Source organism: Chiroxiphia lanceolata, chromosome 4 (assembly GCF_009829145.1).
Source record: "Chiroxiphia lanceolata isolate bChiLan1 chromosome 4, bChiLan1.pri, whole genome shotgun sequence".
In the NCBI taxonomy this organism is placed as follows: Eukaryota; Metazoa; Chordata; class Aves; order Passeriformes; family Pipridae; genus Chiroxiphia; species Chiroxiphia lanceolata.
In genome coordinates this window covers 34,178,194-34,200,549 of record NC_045640.1, presented here as the reverse complement: position 1 = coordinate 34,200,549, position 22,356 = coordinate 34,178,194, and the positions used below count along the sequence as shown (strand labels likewise).

Below are 22,356 nucleotides of genomic sequence, written 5' to 3'. Positions count from 1 at the left end.
CTACATATTCAAGTGAGGTGTCGATAGCATACACTTAAGAAAAAAAAATCTTACTTTTATAATGTTAATGGTATAGGTCTCAAAATTGACAAGAAGTCTTGTCAGAAATATGTGATTTAAAAAAGATATTACTGTTGAATCATCTACATTCTTTTGCAATTAATGAGTGGTTGGTTACATTAGTTGAGGACAGAGAGTACTAGTACTTTCATTTCATACTGAAATATTATCTTTTTTCTCTTGGATAAACCAGGCTGACTGACTGTAGTTGATATCACAAGCAGTGTGAGTCAAAGCAAGCCTGAACTGTATCTGTGAATCATTGCTTCTCACTCCTAGGAAATTCTATGGGCTTGATCTCCCCCAACAATAAATTACCTACCTACTAGGGTTTCTTTAGTGATGCTTTTTTTAGATGTATACTTTGCGGAAGCCTAGGTGAGGTTACGACTGCCTGGAGCTTGCTCTTTCTTGTTTTACAGGGTTAAGGAGTCCAACAGACAGCCAGAGATCACTATATATCTTGAGTTGATTCCTGCCATGAAGAGTGAGGAGCATTTTTGGCTGCCAGGGCTATGTCCACCAGTGCCTGTTCTTCAGTATATTCCAAAGGCTTTGTGCCTCTTCAGTGGCCTAAAGCAGGGAGTCAGGGCAGAGCCTCTGTTTCAGAAGACCCCTATCTTCTTTCAGACCATGGAGAGCCAATACTGCCTGTGTGACTGAATTATTGAGTCATGTTTCTCTGTGAGCTAGTTTGGCATGTTATAAAAGATGTCTGTGATCTGTAATCATAGTTTCTGTGCTTGTTTAATCATTCAGGAACAATAATTCTTCTGCTTACCCTCTTTTGCCTTTCATCCTCCTCCATCTCACCTTGCCAAAAGTATGTGATGTTCCTGAGCTTGCTATAACCTTTCAGTCTTTTTCTGTAGCTGGAACATTTCCATGAACAGGCCTTTCCTCCTGTGAAGGTACCCAAATAATTTACTGATATCTAGAAGCAGAGGACAGCAGCTTGTCAAACATGCATATAGTCACAGCAATGGCAGTTTCTGTGGGCTGGGCTACACTACTTTGCAAGTAATCAAACAGTCAACATCTTAAATAATTTCAAACTGCAGCAACCTGGTTCTTCAGGCTGGTTTTTCACCAGTGATTTAAGCATGCATTTGCTGCTGGCTGGAGTGCTTGCTTCCATTAACCACTTCATGTAGTTAAAGAGGTTTTAAACTCCTGGTAACTGTCATAACACTGAAGTCCAAAGGCTCCTCAGACTGTGGACATCACTATGGCAACCAGTTATGTTCCTCCTCACCTACACAATCTGTAAATTTGGACAGGGGTGCTTTTATGGATGCCTGGTAGAGCATCATGCCAGAAGCTAGTATGGACAGGGCTCGTGAGACTTTATGAGAAGAGCAAACCAAACACAAGTTTTTCAAAATGAATGTAAAACTCACATTTTTCATTAAGTTTAAGATACCCAAAGGAAAAAGGAGAGGTGCAGGACAGAAATAAAACTCCTACCACCCTGTTTACCTCTAGGGGAATGGAAGCAGACAGGAAAATGTGACCACCTACCAAGAGTTTTGAACCACAAAGCTCACTGCTTACAGCTGGACCCTATGTCAGTGGCAGGGCACCACTGTGTCTGCTCCCCAACCCTGCAAACAACTCTCTCAGAGTTTAAGGTGACAGTACTCGGCAAAGCTGGTACGCTAAACTGATTGCTTTTTTTTTCTTTTACCTACTTTGAAAATCCCATCTTGCGTAATTATCTGTGTTTGTTGAGAAAAGCTGCAGTGGAAAAAAGGCTTGTTAGTTTATGGGATAAGAGGGGATAAAACAGGTTTCTCAATCCTCGTGTCTTTTGTGTGCACTGGAAGACTCTTGGCAGAAAGATAGCTGGATTTCCATGCAGCAGGGAACCAGACTGGCTTCTATTGCATTAATTGGGCAGATGCTACAGAAGATGATGCAATAAAACCTATATGTTACTTCTAAGTGGCTGGGCTTTTTATAATTGCTGTAGGACCATTTATTAGGTAAATTAGTCTTTCCAGATAAGAGGTAGGATACAATATACATTGGAGAGATTTATGAGAGCTAAAAGGTAACACATGCATATATTGGCAGCTGTTTACAACACTAATTTGTGTGCTTCGTTTAATTCCTGAATTTTATTTCAAAAGCTTCAGACAATGCAAGATTGAGAATATGGTGGCTGAAAGCAAATGTATTTGAAAAGCCTGCATATGATATCCATTCCTTTTATAAGGAATATTTTCTTTGTGACCTCCTCCTGCTTTGTATTTAACATTTCAAAGAACTTTGGGGGACTGTCTGTAGGCTGTGTCTTCATAAAGCCAGTAGCCAAGGATTTAAAGTATTGTCACTGCTGGCCCGAAGCTGAAAACTGCAGGCGGTTTTAATACCAGGGTGGGGGGGTGGATGTTTAAACCCAGCCTTTTGTGTTCAGATTAGGGAGTGCAGGAGGATAGACTTAAGGGGTGTTAGTGAGAATTTCTTCACTGGCAGCTCAGTAATAGCATCAGGCTTTGGAAATACTTTTTTCCAATTCTTTGTTATTTTAGTAATTACTATGCAGTGGGTAGAAATCCGTAGGGTTTGTGGTTTTTTTAAGTACCACAGTAATGACATGGGGATGTGGGCAATAAAAAGAAGTATTTGTTTTTATAACTTTTTACTCTTTGGAGGACTGAGGGGACTTAAATGCCTTTTAGGATAGTCTATCATTGTTTCAGTCCTGATGTCTGTGTTTATTTTGTCTTAGTTCCGTCACCTGGGATAATAGTACGATCCATCTTTGGAGAGGAAGGAAGACAAAAACAATTTGACACTAGCATCATGCTCTGACAAATCTGAAATTTGCCAGTTGTGAAGGCAGATTGTCTGATCTACTTTACACTGCCTGAGAGATGGAAAGGTTACTAAACATCTCCCCCATTAAGAAAAAGATCAAAGGCAAGTCGCTGAGCACTTGCATGTGGAGTTTCTTTTACTTTCTTTTAGAACCTAAGAAACATTTGTCCTGAGTATTTGTTGGTTCCTGGAATACCTAGGGGTACAAAGCACTTGAAATTTTTTTGTATGGGAACATGGTGACTCCTTGCTAGAGTTTCTGAGATGAGTACCATAACTAATAAGATTTACCAAAGTTGGCTTGTGAAGGTATTGAGTTCAGCTCAATAGTAATCAGTTTTAATGAAGACTAAAGACTTTCTAGCTCTTAATTTTGTATATGGTTCTTTCAAATACAACTCTAATGCTAGGAAATTTTACTTTCATGTAAATGGTCTCACTTAAGATGTTTGTTTCATTTGAGAAAGATGTTTTTATATTTCTGGAAGTATTACGTATAAGTGGTTCTCTGTGCCTTACAAAAATTCATTATAATACATAAAGCATTTTGAATGAAATCTTATCCTTTGCTACTGCCATTCATATGCTTTAAAGGATGTAAGTACCCTTTTTTGGTGGGAGTGAGGAGTATGCTTTTCAGAATTAGAAAGGAATTTTTTTCTTTATTTTTCCAATTTGATTTTAGTTTACTTTTATTAATTTCACAATTTTATTTTGACTATTGCAATGATGCTCCTTTGTAATAAGGGAATCTTTTTCTTCATAACTTCTACATGTTTCACTTGTTCTCACCCTTGTTCTCATCCTTGACTCTGGTTAGAAAGTTGTAGGTTGAAAAATTCACACCAGAGACTGCCCTTATATGCAGTGTGACACTTCAGTTCTGTGTATGAAACATTTTACTAAGGTGAGGCTTTGGGTGCTGCTCCCTTCTGCTTAGCTCCACAGAGGAGTCACAGATTCTGCACTGCCCTCCAGAAATCTGGGAGGTAACAGTGCTCTGCTGGATTTAAGTCCCTCTTTGTATTTAAAAGCAAATTAATTAATAACAGAGCAACTGACAGCCACACAGTAATGTAGAAAGATAGATAGAAAAAAAAAAGTAGCAGAGCTTCCTGTGGTTGATACGTTTGCTTTAACAGATTGCAGTGTTATGGAGGGTAAGACAAAAATTATTTTATTGGACTAGTCCCCAGCTGAAGAATTTAACTTTCTTACAAGGTGATGGGAGAAGTTGAGACCCAGTGCTATAAAATGTTTTTTTCTTGTTCCTCTACTAGAATACAAAAATCTCTGCACTCAGGAGAAATGCTAAGAACAGCTTCTACAGAGAGGCAAGTGCAAGTGGTGCCTACATAAACCTTCATCTGAACAGGGCAATGGGAAATTGTCTCTGGTTGCACACAGGTGGGTAATATTAGAGCTTCAAAAGCCAAGCGGAGGGTGGCAACAAGCTGTGGTAACGAGGAGTAGACAGGGCAGGTGTCCCAGGACTGGAGTCTTCCTTCTGAGGGTGCTACTGCAGAATCAGAGAGAACAGAGAAGCTCCAGGGTCCCACTGAAAACCAATGACTGAAGAGTACCACCTTCACAGGAACAAACTGACTGCAACACTGACGTCTGGTCCAGAGAACATGCAGACTGATAGTTTTGCACTGATTTTCCAAAAGCCTTTGAGTTGGGCATGTGTTGAGTCATCTAATTTCTGTCTGTGTTTATGATTCCTCTCTAGAGTTTTTTCATGCCCAAGTGCTACTCTGTGCCAATGAGACAGCCTCTGAATCTAAGACTATAATAAAATATCCCAGAAGTAATTGAACTATTTTTCTGTGAGGTGATGAATCGGTGCTTTTTCACTTTTGGGTTTGTTTCTTGCTTGCATTCTCTTCAAATTTGTGTGTGGGAACCATTTTCAGTACTAAACCACTATTTTGAAAGCCTGTTTAATATAGGCAGAATTTCATGTGCATATGGAAGTAAATTCACAACAAGAGGTTGTTTACGAAGGGTGAAGTAGTCTATTTTCAGGCCTCCCAACTTTTCTAAGGTTTTTAAGATCTCTGCCTCTTGTTCCTGCTATATATATACAACCATAAAATATACTCACTATATTGCACAGCTGTATAAGCAAGAATTTTGAGAGGGAGCTTACTACTGGGTTATTCAGCAAATGCTCTGTGGTGTTAACAGCAGCTGCTGGGATTTAGTTCCCTTGGTATGCCGTTTTTAGGACTGCAAATATGTTCATTGCCCTATTTGCCTGTGGTGCTTTGCTCAGTTTTGTGTATGGCAAGTAATTCTTCTCAACAAGAATTTAGAGTTTAAAACTAATATTCTGATAAATAATAGCCAGGTAACAGTGCCCACCTACTACTGTCAAGGGCTGCCTTTTCTTGATGAATTTTTCCTTTGTACATGATCTGACACACAGAATCTGCTTGTTGTTTGTGTTGATGTAGCATCCAGAAGCTTCACAAGAGCCCAACGTCTGCACGTGCTTGGTGCTGCCTTTGCAACATAGGCTCTGTGGAGGAATGGGAATAGACACAGAGATGTGTGAGTTAGTCTTTAGAAAGATAATCTATAATGGCCTTTACTGCTGGTGGGATCTACATTAGCTACTCACTTCTTGCTCTCTGTTTTTCTTGACTTCCAAAGCAGAAGGTTAGGCTGTCTTTCTAACTTACAGTACAGCTGGCGCCCATATATCAGTGTGTTACTTAAATACCAGGGTACTAATGATACATGACACCAGTGGAAAACAAGAATGTTGAGGCCAACATTTTTGGCATATCTTTTGCTTCTACATCCTTTGGAAGAATAGCCAGTGAATGAATTGAGTTGTGATTTGAGTTGCTGTAACTCCACTTCTCCAAGGTTTTGAATTATGTTATATGAGAGAGGTTTAATAAATGCTTGACTGTGGGGAAATCTCTGCAGGATTCACAGCTTGTCTCTCTCTCCAGTTAGTTTTGTTCACTGAGGAATTACAAGCCCAGTTTCCATCCATTTTAACTAACCAGCTTTGAGTCAGTGATAATAGGAGAGGAAAAGCATGCATCAAAGCAAAAGCTGTATCCTACAGCCTCTGTTCCTGCTGGTACACTGGTATGTTTTTAGGTAGATTTGGGTACCCAGATTGAAACCCCTTCTTCATCAATTGTCTTCTGTGCAGAGGAAGCACAAATGCAATCAGAAGGTCTGGCATGAAAAAACCCCAACAAAACAGGGAGCCTTTCTTCTCGTAATGGAGACCGGCTTTTCTTAAAAGTCATGCAAGTTAAAATAAATACCACAGCACATAAGGCAGCACACAGAAAAATGAATTGGTGAACTACAGCATGTGTGCAGCAGCAGCGCTGCATTCCTGTCATCACACATTCCCAAAGCATAACACGGAGAGAAATATGATCTGAAACTGGTTTAAGAGGTGCTGTAACTAAGCCAGGATTACTACCATGGTATAACACAACCTGATAGCAAGACTGAAGATTTGCTTGTGATAAGTTCTGAAACATTTTCCTTTTTTATTTTTGGAAATTTTTGCACTTACATCTTTGCCCTTGGGATTTTTTCTTTCCCTTTTTGGTGGAGTTTCTCAAACGGTCTCTCCAAGGAGAGAGTTGTCTGAGCAAACCAAACTTTTCCCTTGCCAATAAATCCATCAAGAAAGGCTGCTTCACTTTGTGACCTGGACCACAAGCATATGTTACAAGTACTTGACTTCTCTTGCATATTTGAGTAAGAACAAGTACTAGTAAGAGGTGATGAATTAATAGCGTTAGCATCAAAAGTCTAAGGGCCGCCGTGATAGGGTGTGCTGCATTGTGAGTTTTCTGGTTTGTTCTTGCTAGTTTGTCTGATTACAAATATCTGGAAGGGAAAACTAGTGCTTTTTACAGCCAAAGACAGTTACAGCCTGTTGCCAGACCTCCTTAACCAGTAAGGAATTGCTTAAAAACATGTCTTTTAGAGTCTGAGTTCTGCACCTTTGTTAATACAGAGCCACAGGAATCCATGCATGAAAACTGTGAGTTTATGCAGTGGACAACTTTCGCCTTCATGGATTTATTAATATTAGAAATGCTGGTAATCAGGAAGACTATTATGCAGAGCTGTAAATCTAATAAACGCATAGCTTACTAAAGCCTGTGATGTTATACCTGAGCTTGGTGCCTTTGCCAAGTTCTTAATTACATTTTTCCCACCTCTTCTGACACTCCGTTTCCCCCCCTTCTCTTCCTCTGCTTTACAACTGCCTGTACTCCAGGCTTTTTTCCCCTTTTCCCCCTCTGTATTTTCTGTTTATTTCTTCTGCTCTCCCTCTCTCATAGGCCCTGCATTTTCTTCCCAGAATCTTGCAGCATCCTCTCCATCTTTTAAAAAGTTACAGAATTTGATGGTTTTGTTTTCATAGGCCACAAAATGACCCTCTGCTCCTCTGGTTTACCTGGCTGCCAGCGACTTAGTGCAGAGTCTCCCATGCGTCCCAGTATTACCAACATTATTCATAATCTTTGTTTCTGAAGCTGGGACCAGGAAACCATCCTTTTCATAGACTTGCAGAGGCTGAAGCCACGTGGCTTTGTGTGGCACTTGGCATCTTGTCAGTGTTGGGTGCTTGTCAGACACCAGCTCAGCAGACAGTAAAAAAGTGAAGTCCTTGTAATTTTCTCCTGTGAGGCAGCCAGTGGGCTATGTGCAACAGGCAAGGTTGTGACAGAGTAAGGGAGAACCCAAGCTTGGCATACATAGCTTGAAAGACAATGATTTTAGAGATGTAGCTTGTCTTAGCGAAGAAGGGGATTGCTTTCCTCTTTGCATGTCCTATTATTTTGCCATTTTTCTTTCAGTGTTTGGCTTGTGTGCTTATTTCATTTGAAAACCTCATGCAATCAGTCACCAAGCCAATCTAGCTGAGGCAGAAACACCAGCCCACCCTGCTACTGAAGCCTGCTGCTCTTTCTGTGGAAACTTGTTTGTCATAGGGAGGAAAATAGAAGTACTCCTGACTGAAACTTGAAATACTACATTACATGAGAGTAATTACCATATATGCACAAGCACACATGTACATACACATATAGAAAAATATACATATATAGCTCACCATATTGTACTCTGCTACATAATTATTATTTTTCAGTTGAGGAAAAATAAGCCTATGAAATGGAAGCTGGAACCCTAAAGTTTTAGAAGTGCATATGCCACTGATTTATTACAGTCTCCTGGGCCAGTTATGCCCTTTTCTTTATTACATTTTCCAAATGTAAAATGGGAACAAACTGCTTATCAACTAATAAATGAGTCTTTCTGAAGATCAAATGCAATAGATATCCTTAGTAATATTTGTTTTCTCACTTTTTAAAAGATAACACAAGATTTTCAGAAGCAGAGATTTTGAATTGCTTCTCCAAAAGCCTTCAGGCTCCTTATGAATGTGGACTGAGGCAGGGTTGTAATTGAAAGCTTGAACATATAAGAATCCTTTGTAATCTCTTATATGTACCTAAGCTTTTTTGAAATTCATAGTGTTAAATCAGTGCCTTTGAAATGGCTATTACGTTGCCAATTCCTGATAAGGAACTGTTAGGTTATGAGAGAGGCAGGATGCCTCTTTTTGGTTTAGTTCAGACCTTTTTCCCCACGATCTCTATGGTATATTTATCCAAGCTTCACCTCTCTCTCTAGTAATTCAAGAAAGAGATGGTACCTGTTGGACTTTAAATACCAAATGATAAAAATGAATGCTTTATCTGAATCTCAGTAAAAAGCTTCTGAATTGAATCTTTCCCTTATTAAAAAACCCTAAAAAACAAATAAACCCCCAAACAACTGGAGATGAATTAAAGAAAAAAAAAAAGTGCAAGCAAAAAGCTTTGAAACCATCTCCTTTTCATTTTCCCATCACTTCAATTCCTGCCTGGAAGAAGTGTTTTTCCTTACTCCTAGCAAGCTCCATCAGACTATTTCCATACTTCTTTTTACAATTAGGCAAAACTTTACCAGTGTGTAACAGGTAGGCAAAAATATTTGTAAACTAAAGCAGAATTTCCCAGTGGTTTCAGCCAAAGAAAATTGACCCTCCCTGCCCCTGTTGGAACTGTTGGATTAAACAGCATATTTTTATTTATTTCACACTGTGCTTATAAGGGTTCTGTACCATTGTTCACCAAGCAGGACAGCCACTGATAGCTGAGAACTCTTCTTTTCTGCTCTGACATAGGTGTATGAAGCCAGAAATTTATTTCCTTTTATTACAAAAAAGTAATTTTAAATGTCTAAGAATAAATTGTTGTGAGTTGGTTTGTTGGTTTTGTGTTTGTTTTTTTTTAAAGCCCTCAAATTTTACCTTTCAGATCACATGAAGAAAACTGTTTTATTTCAGTTTGGCCACTGAGGCAAAAAAAATCAATTACATGCACAGTTCTAGCTCTTATTCCAAAGAAAACAGCCAAAACTTAAACTTTGTCTTTAATTATATATTTGATTCATCCCAGTAACAAAACTTGACTTCAAACAATGGAAGAACAGGAGGAAACTTGCTCTGAATTCCTCTCTTCAAAGAAGAGAACTCTTTCAGATACTATGTCAGAAAACTTTAAGCTGAAACCAAATGAGATAACTGTGAGAAGACTAAATACAAGGAACTTCAGCTGACCACAGGAATAACGTCTCAGTACTGAGAGGAGGCCTCCAAAACTGATTTTGAACAAATATCCCTACATTTGAGAAGGGAAAATCAACTTTGCTAGATGGATTAATTATTCCTCTCATTCCTTCTTCTTTTTCATAGTTGTAGGAGCAAATTATTATTCATTTAAAATTACCACACAATGAAAACACATTGTTATCTGTGCCCAAAACTACAAACCAGTTTAATTCCTACAACTGATAAGTAGAATATACCATGTGTTAATTGTATGTACTATATTACTCTCATGACAGTTCATGGAAGTGTACAAATTAAGTCAATTAAAGCTACTTGAAAGACTTCTGTACGCTGTCACCAGTTCATTGGTGCACAGCAAATTGCTTGAAAAGAATTGGGACGTATATGCTGTATCTGACAGTTACAGAGCCGTCCTCTGTTTTTTTTATTTGATATTTGTTAGACTATTTTAGTTGGGAATAATTATACAGAAAGCCAGAGTAAAGATCACTCTGGTCTTGTTTGTTGTCGCGCACGCATGTGTGTGTGTGCGTGCGCGCGTGTGTGTCCTGCTTTGTTCTGTCTTTCTACTTCTTGACCTCATTTTTCCTCCTCATTGCTGATTCCTATTTGTCTCTTGTCTCATGTCTTTTTTTAATGGAGCAGATTGATATCTAGGGCTGTGTCTAGACTAGGAGAAAGGTTGAGTTTAGTTCAGCTGTAAGTTGAAGTTAGCTGGCCAGCTATATTCAACCACTTCTTGACTGCTGAAAAGGCAAAGCCATGAGAATTTATGCTCCTGGCTAGAATTTAACTTGCTTTTACATCTGGTAAAATAGGTATGTCTTTTATGTTTGACTTAGTTAGGTAGTGCTAACCAATCTATCCCAACCTCAGCCTTCAATGAGAAAAGCTGAACAATTCTAAAAGTTCTCCTTATGGTTTTTCTGGTCTGAGGGTGAAAACATGTTCTATTATAAGCTTTGCGTAGGTTGTTGAGTAAATTGCTATATGAGTAAGCTGCATGATGAAAAACCTTGTATTTTTATTAGAGGAGCTCTAGGCCATCTTTTTTCTCATCTTAACTTTTTGCGGTTGCTACCAGTATACAAAGCATCAATAGACACGTCATTCCTATTGGCTTTTCATGAAGTTGGAAAAAGATGAGCCTGAATGAGAAAGGACCCCATAGCATTTACTTTTTTTTCCTGATATTCAATAATGTAATTTCTACTCATGTGAAAGGAACTGCTGTATGCAAAATCCTGAATGATTCTTTGGTGTGTGTGTGTGTACAGTAGCCGCGTGGGCTGAGGTGGACACTGAAGTGACTAACCCATAGCCATGTAGCAAGGCAGCTACTGGATAATGTCTCATGGTCCATGGCTCTGATGCTCAGTTCGTTCACTGAAGGTCATCCTTTTACTGGTTCACCACTACTGAAAATTTCCAATTACAAAATTATAGCTGTTTTTCCACGTTCTCAGGAATGTGACACAACCTGATTAATTATAAAAATCTAAATATGTAGGTAATTTATTGGCAACATTTTCACATCCCTGCATTGCAGTTGTCCCTACTGCTAACGCTGGCAGCACATGACACCTAGTGTGCTCGAGAGTTGTCCCGCGGGGGAGGAAGAATTGAGTCCCCTCGCCCAGTTTTGGCTAACCCGAGTTCATAAAATGCCCAGGTGGCCTGGCCCCATTCAACACGATGCCCTGGGTGCAGATGTGGGCGCCACTGGGGTGGCAGGGCGGGCAGCCCGCGTGCCACCGGCGAGCTGGGCATCCCGGGTGTCCTGGATATCCTTGCGGAGTGTGGCATTTTTTTAGTGTGGTGGTGTTACTGACCAGGCCCTGCGGGGAAGAGCCGAGAAGCGGTGTTCTCCAGGCGCCGAACGGGAAAGGCGGCCAAAGATCACTGGGTGAACCCCACTGGCTCCACGCAGGGGTGCCCCGAGTATGCAGCTCTCTCCCGGCCCCCTTCTCTTGGCTGTGTCCCGCGGCTGGCCCGGGGCGGGAGCGGTGCCCGCAGGGCCCCCAGGGCTGCCCTGCCCACCGCTGCCCCTGCCCGAAGTCCGGCGGTGCGGGGTGCCCGGCGCTGTGCACCCGGTCCCAGCGCTGCAGAGCCACCACCAGGAAGGAAGGAAGGAAGGACGGAAAAGAGGCGGAGCAGGAGCGGGCGGGAAGGGGCCGGGTCCCCGCGGTGGACGGCGCTTTGTACACTGGCGGGCGCGAGTCGGAGCCGCCCGGGGCAGCGCGGAGCCCGGCGGGACTAGCATGAGCCCGGGCGGCGGCGCGGCGCCTGGCGCTCCGGCAGCGGCTGCTCTCGGCGCAGCGGGGCGGAGGGCGGGCGGCGGGCGGGCTGGGCAGGCGGGCGGAGTGGCCGGCGGCCTCCCCGGTGGCCTCGCCCCCCGCGCCAGCCGCCCCTAGCGCGGAGCCGGCGGCGGTCCAGCGCCAGGCACAGGCGGGCGGGAGTGGGCGCCGGCCATGGCGAGGCGCGGCGCTGCCGGGGGCCGCGGGCCGCTGTCGGCCGCCCGGGCGCCGCGGGCCTGAGGAGGGCGGCGGCGACGGCGGCGGGGGGGGGTCGCGGCTGCATCCGCTGGTCCCACGGCCGAGAGAGGCGCCTGCGGGCCCTCCCTCTTCTCCTCCTCCTCCGCTCCCTCCTCCTCCCTCTGCTCCTCCCGCCGCGCCGGGAGCTGCCGCCGCCTCCCCAGCGCCGGGCGCGCCGCGGTCGGGGTCGCAGTCGGCGGCCGCCGGGTTTTCCTCGTTTGTTTGGGCCTTTTGTGTCGCGGCTCACAGTTGGCTAAGCACGGCCGGGCTGAATCGGGCCATTGTTCGGGACCCCCGAGCTCCCACGCCGCACATCTCTCGTCCCCAGCCCCCCTTCAGCCTTCCCCCTCTCCCCCCCTTTTTTTGCCTGAGAAGCCACATAACGTGCCTTTCCTCCACGCAAATCTGGGAGCTGTAAGCCGGACCGATTGCAAATGAAGTGTAATGCATTGTGGGACGTGTGTAAAATTGGATCATTCGAGGGGGAAAAAAAAAAAAAAGGAAGGGACCTGCGGCTGGCGCCCTAGAAGAGGGAGCGGCGAGATGCGCGCAGGTTGCGCCCCGGCGGTGGCCGCGCTAGGCTGATGCCCGGCGGCGCGCACCCCTGACCCATGCTGCGGCGGGAGGAACAGGCTCGGGCATCCTCAGCATGAAGAAGACGCGGAGTACGACCTTGCGGCGGGCCTGGCCTAGCTCCGACTTCTCCGACCGGGCCTCAGACCGCATGAGGTCCCGCAGCGAGAAGGACTACCGACTGCACAAGCACTTCCCCCCAGCTTTTATTTCCCAGGCATCACGGGGCTACATGACATCAGGTTTGTAACATAATTTGTGTATGCGAGGGAGCTTTATTGCGAGGCTGCTGCGGAATGTGTGTCTGGCCGGGAAGGCTGTGTTGGTGGGTACGGAGGGGAGCCTGCGATCGGGAGGCTGAGTTGTTATGAATAATGCACAAAAAAAAATAGCATACATCCACCATTTTGTACCTCTGCAAGATTCACAGCAAGGTCCTCGCAATATGGTGTTTAAAATCTATTAGTCAGGCGAAATAAATATACGAGATAAACGGTTGCATCTTTCTGTCGTGGAAGGGCAGATAAAAATGACTGGCTGTGCAGAGCATGGAGCCTTTTGCTCCTTTTGTGTGTAAAAGCATGCGCTGGATATTTACTGCTGCCCCACACATTCCTTTTTAAATGCAGTTAACTCTAGTTAACTGTTTTTCCATTTTGGAAAGGAAAAGGGTCACCTGTGATTGCAAATGCTCTTGCCTTGTTACAGGCTCTCTGGGTTTTGGCTGCACGTTTCTGCAATGGCAAAGCATGCGTTGGTGGAAATGACTGTAAACACATTTGCATTTGTTTTTTGAGGTGTAGAAGGAGACTAGACCTGTGTATGTGGCGGAACACACACGTACATGTATATTCATTTGTCAGTTGCTTTCAAGGAAGGCCGTTGGGAAATAATGGACCAACACGTTTGTGCATGGGAAAGAGAAAGCGCAAACAAAACAAAAAACAGCTCAGGGAAAGGCAGTCGTCAGGGAGAGGCTTGGTCTCCGATGGAGAGTGCTGGGGAGATTTTGGAAAGCCTCAGTACTGTTAGTGAAATCTGCTCCATCCTGAAATGCATCTTAATGGCCTTGGAATTAAGACATTTCATAAACACCCAAAAGAAGACTTGGGAATATGCTGATCGGGAGGGGACCAGGGGCAGAAAATCCTGGAAACCTCCTTTGTTGTTCTGCTGCCTGCTTGTTGTGATGATAGGACATAACGTTTCATTATTATGATGGCAAATGCCAATTTATCACGAAGGCACGTTTTTCCCTCTGAGGCTCAATTTAGGTTGAGTAGGCAGATTCTTTTAAAGGAGAAAGGTGTTTATTATGCATTACTGAAAACGTCTCCAGCCCCGTATTCCGTTCCCCCTTCCCCATTTCTACTACAAAGGTTGAGCCAAAAATTGTGGTTGTCAGTTATATGCTCACTTTCCTGTCTCTGGCCCTAATAAATGTATCTCTTTAGTCAGGATTGGTTTCTCATGTTTTAAAAATGTCTTCTGACTGTTATTTCTTTAATGCCTGTGTACAAGGAAAATAACATCCATTTTATTGAAAAATTTACCTGTATAAGAATATTGTGCTGTTTTGGCAATGTTCTGGTTTTTTCCCTTTCCTGGGAAGTCACATATTGAGAGGAAATTACAAAGATAATTTATGCTTGAACAGCTGAATGCTTGTGGTGGTGGAGGGATTGATTTGTTTCGTTGGTGCTGCAAGACCTGAAAGGGGCTGGAAAGCTGAATCTGTCCATACTGTGAAGATTTTTGTTGTTCTGTGTGAATGTCCTGATATTCCCGCTGTAAGATAACGCTGTGTCAGTTCTGTTGAAGTAGGTACTTTTAGGCCTTTCTTTCAGTGTGGAAGCGTGTACTGAAAAGAGAAGGAGCTCACGTGAGCATTTTGTGCCAAGCAGTGTGGTTTTTGCTTGTTTTCAATTCTTCAGGGAAGCAGTCTGGCTCTGTGAAAGCTTTGTCTTGGCAAAATTGGTACAATCCAACCAGACAAACACCAGCAATCTGCAGAATCAGATGTGTCACCCTGAATTTTTTACCAGATACCTGTGTCCTTTGGGGGGTGGGAAGTGGCACAGAATTTTAATCTGTTATGAATGTTTTGAAGTAATCTCCAGACCTTCAGAATACTTGTTTATGAATATAGAGCTCATTGATTCCAATTGCAACAACTGAAAAAGAAGGGCAAATGTCATGTTTGGTTTTACTAATTTGCTAAAGTTATTGGAGGGAGAAACACATTGAAAATTAAAATCAGCAAGTGGTTTTTGTTTTTGCTGAGGTTTTCTTGTTTGGTTGGGTTTTTTTTAACCCAAACAACAACTTAATAGGCTTTTATCTGGAAATGCAGTTGTTCTCTCTTGATGGATAGTTTCTACATTCATTTCATTTTAAAGGATCCTTGTCCACTGCCTTTTCAAATATTAGTTTTGGGACGAATAGCTGCTGTATCTAAATGCTTATGACTGTTTGAAGGAAACTCTCTTCCTTGCAGGAAATCTATAGGAAGTCCTCTGGTGTAAAAATTGTGGGGATCAGGAATACAAATACTTTCTTTTTCACCCAGAATGTTGTAGGGGAGAAAGTGTCCTGAAACACATGGGCTTTTCAGAAGGCTGCATACTGTTTATCCAACTATTTAACCTCATCACCATTAGCATTGTTGTGGTTCTCTTTTAATTAAATGCCTCATTGTTTGGGGTGGGGGTGGAGGGTGGGAAAGAAACCTTGAGGTTTTGCCTCAATTACTGCGCTTAGGGAAATATGGAAAAGCAGATAATCAAACAACGTTCAGTAAGATGCTGAGAAGCTTAATATACAAGTTAATGTACAAGTATGCCTCAATGGAGCATGGAGAAGCATCTATATATTTCTTTCAGCACAGAGAAATACTGAGTAATGGTGTTGCAGTTAATGCCGTGGTGTTTTATTTGAGAAGAATACAGTCTCTAAGCAGAACATGTTTATAATGGAAGTGCAAACCTCATGGTAGAGTGGTGAAGCATACCTGATTTTAAGCAGCCTTTTCAGTAAAACTGAGTAAGGACCAGTTTGATATTTGTTTGATTTGAAGCAGCATTGGTGGCTGGCCAGTCACATTTTCAGTACTCAGGGAACAAACTGCCCATAATTATAGAAAATTGATGCAGATGCAATTCATATGAAATCTAAAGATTGTTTGACAGATGAATGGAGATGGAAGTAAGGAGGGAAAAAAGCAGACAATTTAGAAAATCACACATTTTTGCTGCTGAATAATCTCTTGATACATGCTATTAAATAGGCTGTACTCCAGGGTTTCTTTAGGCCTCCTAGCAACCACTAGGTTCAAAGGCCATGCAAGGAGTTCATTGTTCATGCAGAATATTAATTTCCCAGTGGAGGACTGTCTTGGAGAAAAAACACTGAAAAAGAAAATTACAACAATGTAGAGCTTTGACCTTGTGTGAAAAGAGACATTGAAAAGTTTGAGTCCAATAAAATTCATACATGTTACTGATAAAGAGGAAATATACTTGGAAGTTTTTGATAGATTGCTGCTTAATTCAAGGGAAAATAAAGAAATCATATGCAACTGCCAAACAGGATAAAACTTAATGAAACTTAGGAGGCCTCCAAGCAGTCACATGAAATAATACGTATAGCTCTTGAAACGCTGGAAGCCTCTTTCTTTTTCCCCCCCCCCTTCTAAATAACAAAGGCAAATCCTGGATTTTGTTTTAGCAGAGAGAGGAACTGCACCCTGTGATTGACCCAGCCATTAAATGTTACGAGAACTGAGTAGTGCTCTTGAAAGAAAGAACTTTTTCTGCAGCCTTTCTTGAGCTACTTCAGTTGAAGATTTTGGTGTTGGAGGTGTATCGCGTCAGTTTGAGATGGAGGTGGTGTAGGGTAACAGGCTAGCACACACAGGAACATCTAAAGAGCTTTCTACGATGGAAAAAACTAACTCCGAAGCATGCTCATTTGAAAGTTACCGTCTGAAAAGTATGCAGTTACTTTATTGCTCTTTGCATACAGTTTCCTTGCAGAGGTTTCAGTCCTCCAAAGTTGAAAGGTAAAATTCAGTCTATATGTTGCCTGCTGTTACTGAAGTTTGATTACCAAGTTAAAGAAGAAGGGAAAGGAGAGAAGTATGTAACACTGTTATCCAACTGATGGTATCTATGTGCAAGTCCCTTTCAAGGATATTTGATGAAAGGTGTAGGACAGCCTCTTCAAGCTCCTTGAACAGTAAGAAGGCTCTTGGGAGCCATTTGAGCAAATTCAAGGGTTCTGAATATTTTTTTTTAGCTTCAATCTCTAATTCTAAAAATTAATATTTGGAGATAACCATGCATGATCTGAAGAACTCAGTTTAATGTAATTGAGAAATGACAGATACACGCAAAGCCTTGAAGCTAGTTCAGTTCTCCTGTCCCTTAATTCAGTTATCTAAAGGAATATGTTCTAGCTTGAAAGTAGCTGTATTGTAATTAATATTTAATGGAATAATCAGTATTGCATCACCTTCTTTTTCTCTCAGTGTGGTATTAAGAAACACCTTCCCATTCATCTTCTTAACAGTAATGTGATTGCTTTGCCTCCCTGAATTCTGAGTAGTTTTAGGTTGTCTTAGGCCAGACCCATTGCTGGGACAGTGAGAACTGAGAATGTGCAGGTGTCAATGGCTAGCAGGACTAGCTTTGCCTCTTGGCTCCTGCTCTATCTCCTTTGCTTTAGTCTGTGCCAACCTGGTAAACCCCAAGTGGGTCACTCTGTTCAGCTACTTGAGGGGCTATGCTTACTTTATTGCTTGGAAAGTTGCTCCTGAGCTCACTGTGTCTACCAGTCCCTTTTGGCCTCTGTGGCATCCACTTGACAGAAAATTAGGAACTTTCACTGCATCCTCATCTGGGGGGAGCGTGTAAGTGTGCTCTGTCTTCACACCACAGACTTGGTGCAAGTTCATGGACCAGTCATTTTTGCACAGTTTCTAGTTCATTTTGTTCCCCCCCGCCCCCCGTTTAGTTCTCTTGCCTAAACGAGAACAGAAGACAAGCTTCTCTCTCCTTCTGTAGAACCCTGAATGAATGGTTTTCATTCTTGCGGTTGCATGTGCAGTGTGAGCTCACAGTGCTGTGCCCATGCCAGTGTGTTATGCCACACATGTGCCTGGTCCTTGCCCACCAGATACCAAGACATTTTCTGCATATCCATGGCTTCACTTTTAGTCCAAGCTGTGGACAGTGTCCTGAGCACTGCTTGTGCAGTTAGCTGACCAAACTGCATTTGGGTACCTGTTGCTCTCCCTAGCCATTGTGACCTATGAGCAAGGGGATCCAGAGTGTCTTTTTTCTTCATGGCATTAGAAGTAAAATCAAAGAGGAATGGATATAAGAAAGAAACAGAAGTCTATGTGTGTGCCTGTCTTACCTGGACCTGTTCAGGTTTCTATCTCAGTTCAGAGCACTCATCCCTGCAGGGCTGTTTCAGGTTATTTTTCCTCCCCAGCCTCTTGTTGCTGCTTGCATTCAAAGTCCCCATGTTGGCTCTGCTGCTTTGCTTGGACCTTCAGCCTGGTTGGGGTGCACAGAGGTGCTCCAGGATCAGGTCACCAAGGGGTGGCAGTGGCAATTGTACAGGGGTGTCAGTCTGAGCACATTTCTAGGTGTGTTTTCCAGTAGTCCTGTGACCAAGTAATTTTTCTGTATGCTCACTAGGCATCATGATAGCTACTGAAGATACAGGAAGCTCCTCTTTCAAGAATAGACAAGCGTTGAGAACAAACACAGTACTGATTCATCACAAATAGCTCCCAGTCTTTCACATGTGTAGAAGTTATACTCTGTTGGCAACATTTGATAAACCTGAAGGGTGTTGAATGTCTTGCCATTTTGGAATTGAATAGCAGCCATGTCTTTGCAAAATGCATTACTTGTTGGAGGGGGCTGAAATGTGAGGATTTTGCAGATCACCTTGAGTTAGCCCAGTGACCTGCTCAGTTGTGAGCAACAATAGGCCTTCATTTGTATGCTGGAGAGTTAATCCCAGAGTAAACTATCATCTTTGTGACAGTCTTTGAACAGTTTAAAGAGGTATAAGTACAATCAGGTGTGAAGACTAGAAGAATGATATTTTGCTAAGCACATTGTAGAAATCCTCCAAAAATTGGGGGTTTCTTTTCAGTGTTCTGGGCAGCTTCTTTAGCGTGACTCTGCTTCATAGCCCATAGCAGGTTGTAGAATATCTCTGTGACTAGCATTAAAACAGAATCAACATCCAAATTCTGGGACATAACTCAAGTAAAGCAGTGCTGAAAAAAAAATTTCAGATACTCTTGGATCCTCCTGAGCGTGCTTTTACATGGTTAGAAGAGACCAGACAACATTAGAGCCATGATCAAAAATTGTGAGCTAATTTAGAGCTTGTGTGAGACTTGCTAAATAATACAATATTAATGGTGTTTGGGTTCTTTTCCTTGAAAATCATGATACTTTACATTATTTTAAATGATGAAACTACCTTTAAACTGGATATCTGATGGTTTTGGTGGTGTAGATGTAAATCTGAGCCTAGAAATATAGGTTGCCCATTGTAAGAAGTGTCTAATGAATACTTCATGCAATTCTGTGTAACCATTGGGTTTGATTTTTACCAGAAGAGGGAAGAGGAATAGTGGCCATTGAAACTGAGACCTGAGTGCCTGAAGTTAAAGTCAACACTTTCAGTTATAAGTCTTTTTTTCTAGGTGAATCAGATAGGACAGGAAGCAGAAACGAGTGTTAAAAGCTTTTCTAAAAGTCTCATGAAAGTGTGTTTCTGTACTTGTTTTTGCAGAATTTTTGGTATCAAGGCCAGTGGCAACCAGAGTAGTCATGGGGAAAGTGCTTGAATATTGATGTTTCAGAACTCTCCCAAACCAGTATTTGTTGCTCCCGAGTGACTGCCTGTAGCTATGAGGGGGTATGAAAGTTGTTTATAGCTGCTGGCTTCCTTTTTTCAGCACATTTATCAAGTTGCCTGCTCTACTGATGCTGTTTTGTATCTCACTCTTGGATGACATAGAGGTGCTGGAATTATCTTGCTCAAATAGACTGTGGAGAAGAGGAGGGTGGCAGGGAAAGAAAAAAGGAAGACCTGGCTTTACAGGAAGTATATTTGGGCACACAGCATGATGTAGTTGGGTAGAGCAGTCTAGTTCAGACAGAACCCTGGGCTGTATTGGCAGGTTTTAAACAGTCTGCAAAAGGTAACTGAAAAAAGAAAACTTGATTTTCAACAGGCTTGAATTCATTATAAAAAGGATAGCAACTCCCTTTTCCTTCCCTCAAAGAGAGATTAAAATCACTGGGTTTGAAAGTTAGGAGGTGAGGGAGGTATTCCCAGTTGTGTCAGTCATTGACTTTGTTTTCCTGGGCACTTTTAACTGTTTCTGCAGTTCTCTACACTTAGATTGTAATCTGCTCAGTAGGAGAACTGTCTCATTTGTTTTATACTGTAATATTGCCAGTCACAAAAAAATCCTTTCTCAATCCAGGCCTTGAATTGGTAACTGTGGGTAAGAACAGACATCCAAAAATAGGTGCATTCAGTGTGAACAAAGCAGTCCTCATTCTGCAAGCGAAATCCTGTATTCAGATCAACATTTGGATGCCACCGTGTTCTCAAGAATTTTCCTTTTCGCCTTCCTGCAAGCTGAAAAAGAGAGCCTGTTTATAATACCAGCAGTAAATGATGTGGAATGATTGTTATTCAGTACTGTTATCACTTCTACCTTGTCAACCAACTCCTCACAACCCAAAGATAGTTCTGTTTTTCAACAAATTGTAGATGATATGATTCCTATAATTTTTAAAGTACAGGAGTGTTCGTTGTTACTTCGGTGGGAAATGCTGTCTGCAGCAGATAGCTACAAATGCACAATTTATTAGAAATTTCAAGTTGTGGTATTGAAAAAACAGATCTCAATAGTTTTATTAGATTTGATAGTGTGTGAAAGCAGTAGAGGAAGAATGAACAGTGTTTGAGGAACTGCTTTTATTTTGTGAACTTTATGTAGGTATTTGAGTATTGTGAAAAAGAATGCATGAGAAATTGATCGTATTTTTATTAGGTCTTTCTATTTAATGATAGTAAGAAGAGAGACAGCAGAGGCATCTTGCAAGTCTTTCATTTTGTGTCTGTCTTGTAAAGTTACTCTTAACTTTGGTTTCTCTGTGATACATTAGAGGTATATGCAGTATGTTACGTTCAGCTTTTAGGTCAATGGAAGCAGTAGCTGCTTCTGTTTACCGCTTTTTCAGAAGTTGTCCAGAGAGCCTAGATGAACTGTAGCCCTCTCTCTTCCTATCCCTCGCTGACCAGGGGTTTTATTTTGAAAAGTATGTCTAACATTAGAGTAGAACAGGTTCCCAGACACTAATTGTCACCTTCCTAGACATGATTGAGAATGCAGCTGCAGTTTGGCTGGGATGCTGGAACTGAAGGAACATGAGAATGACATCTTGTGTTTGAGTACTGTCCTCTAGTATATGTGTCTTGAGGTGCCAGTAGCGAGTAGAAATCTGCATTGAATGATCTCAAAACACCTTTTCTAGTTACAATTATCTTTCTCAGCTATATTATTTAAAGAAAAAAAAAAGAATGGCTCTTTGTAGTGAATCTGAGCTTCACATTTTGAGGCTTGAAGAGTATAATAGACAATTCAGAAATACTTTCTTAATATGGCCTGGAAAAGGCAAAGTTCAGTGTGCAAGCTAAGTTCATCATAACACAGGAAGCTGTGCTGGGAGAACCTAGATTATATAAACTAGTTTGCTTGCCCATTTGTGTTCTTTTAATTTCCTCCATAATTTCCTATGAATTTCCTGTAGATGACCTGTGACCTAGTTTCGGAAGATGAACTTCTGACCATATGTGATAACATTGTAAAATGCCATAAATTGGACTGTTTATTCTGTAAGCCAGTAAAGATGATGTACTAAATTTCATTGTGGTACTTAACTTTGCCTCTTACATTTTCACAGCATTTTAAAGTGAAGTACCATTCTTCATTTTCATAGGATGTTCTAAATTCTACTCTCCTGAGAATTTACATTCTTGGACTGTACAGTGATCTGTTTCACTACACATAAGCCTTAAACTAAATATTTTTTTTAAACAGAGTGAAACGGAAATTTTTTTTACAAGGTTTTCTTAAGATTTGTGTGCTTTTAGGTGTAATTACTGCATTGCTGGCTGGGGGAGTAGAGGGGACAAAAACTTCAGAGGAGAAGTTTACTGGCTTTAACATAAAATTTGGAACAGCTGCAACCCCCACCTGTAAATTGGACATGTCTGCAGCACATCTCTTTGGAGTACATATGTCTTGAAATGGTATTGGCATGGATTGTCTGCATAAGAATGGATTTGGAAATGGAAATGTTTCCATAAGAATGGAAATGTTTTCACAGAACACAGATACAAAAAATTGTTTTCTGCATTTTTTTCCATCCAGCTCTAGTGAAGTCTCAGTTTCTGAACAACTTTTAAAATTTGGAAAGAGATATAGCCATCTCTAAATGAAACATTTTGCAGTTTTTGGTTTTTGCTAAAATCACGAGGCATTTTCCTCTGAGTCAGTCTAAATTTCAGTCTGTATGATTATTTTAACTGCAGAATTATTCTTCAGGAACCATGAGGGTAAAATTGAGGCATCTTTTAGAACCC

The 22,356-nt window shown here is 41.8% G+C and overlaps 1 protein-coding gene across 2 annotated transcripts in view; it reads left to right on the top strand.

Moving 5' to 3' along the window:
* Positions 1-22,356, top strand: part of STOX2 (storkhead box 2) — a 145,521-nt gene that overhangs the window by 62,119 nt on the left and 61,046 nt on the right. Inside the window, exon 1 of one of the 2 annotated variants that reach the window (XM_032685460.1) lies at positions 12,269-12,905. The exons of the other annotated variant lie outside the window; for it this stretch is intronic. Within the exon in view, the coding sequence (XP_032541351.1) occupies positions 12,740-12,905 (166 nt within the window). The 5' untranslated portion in view covers positions 12,269-12,739. Of the gene's footprint in view, positions 1-12,268; positions 12,906-22,356 lie in introns of those variants that run through there. 2 annotated transcript variants of the gene reach the window in all.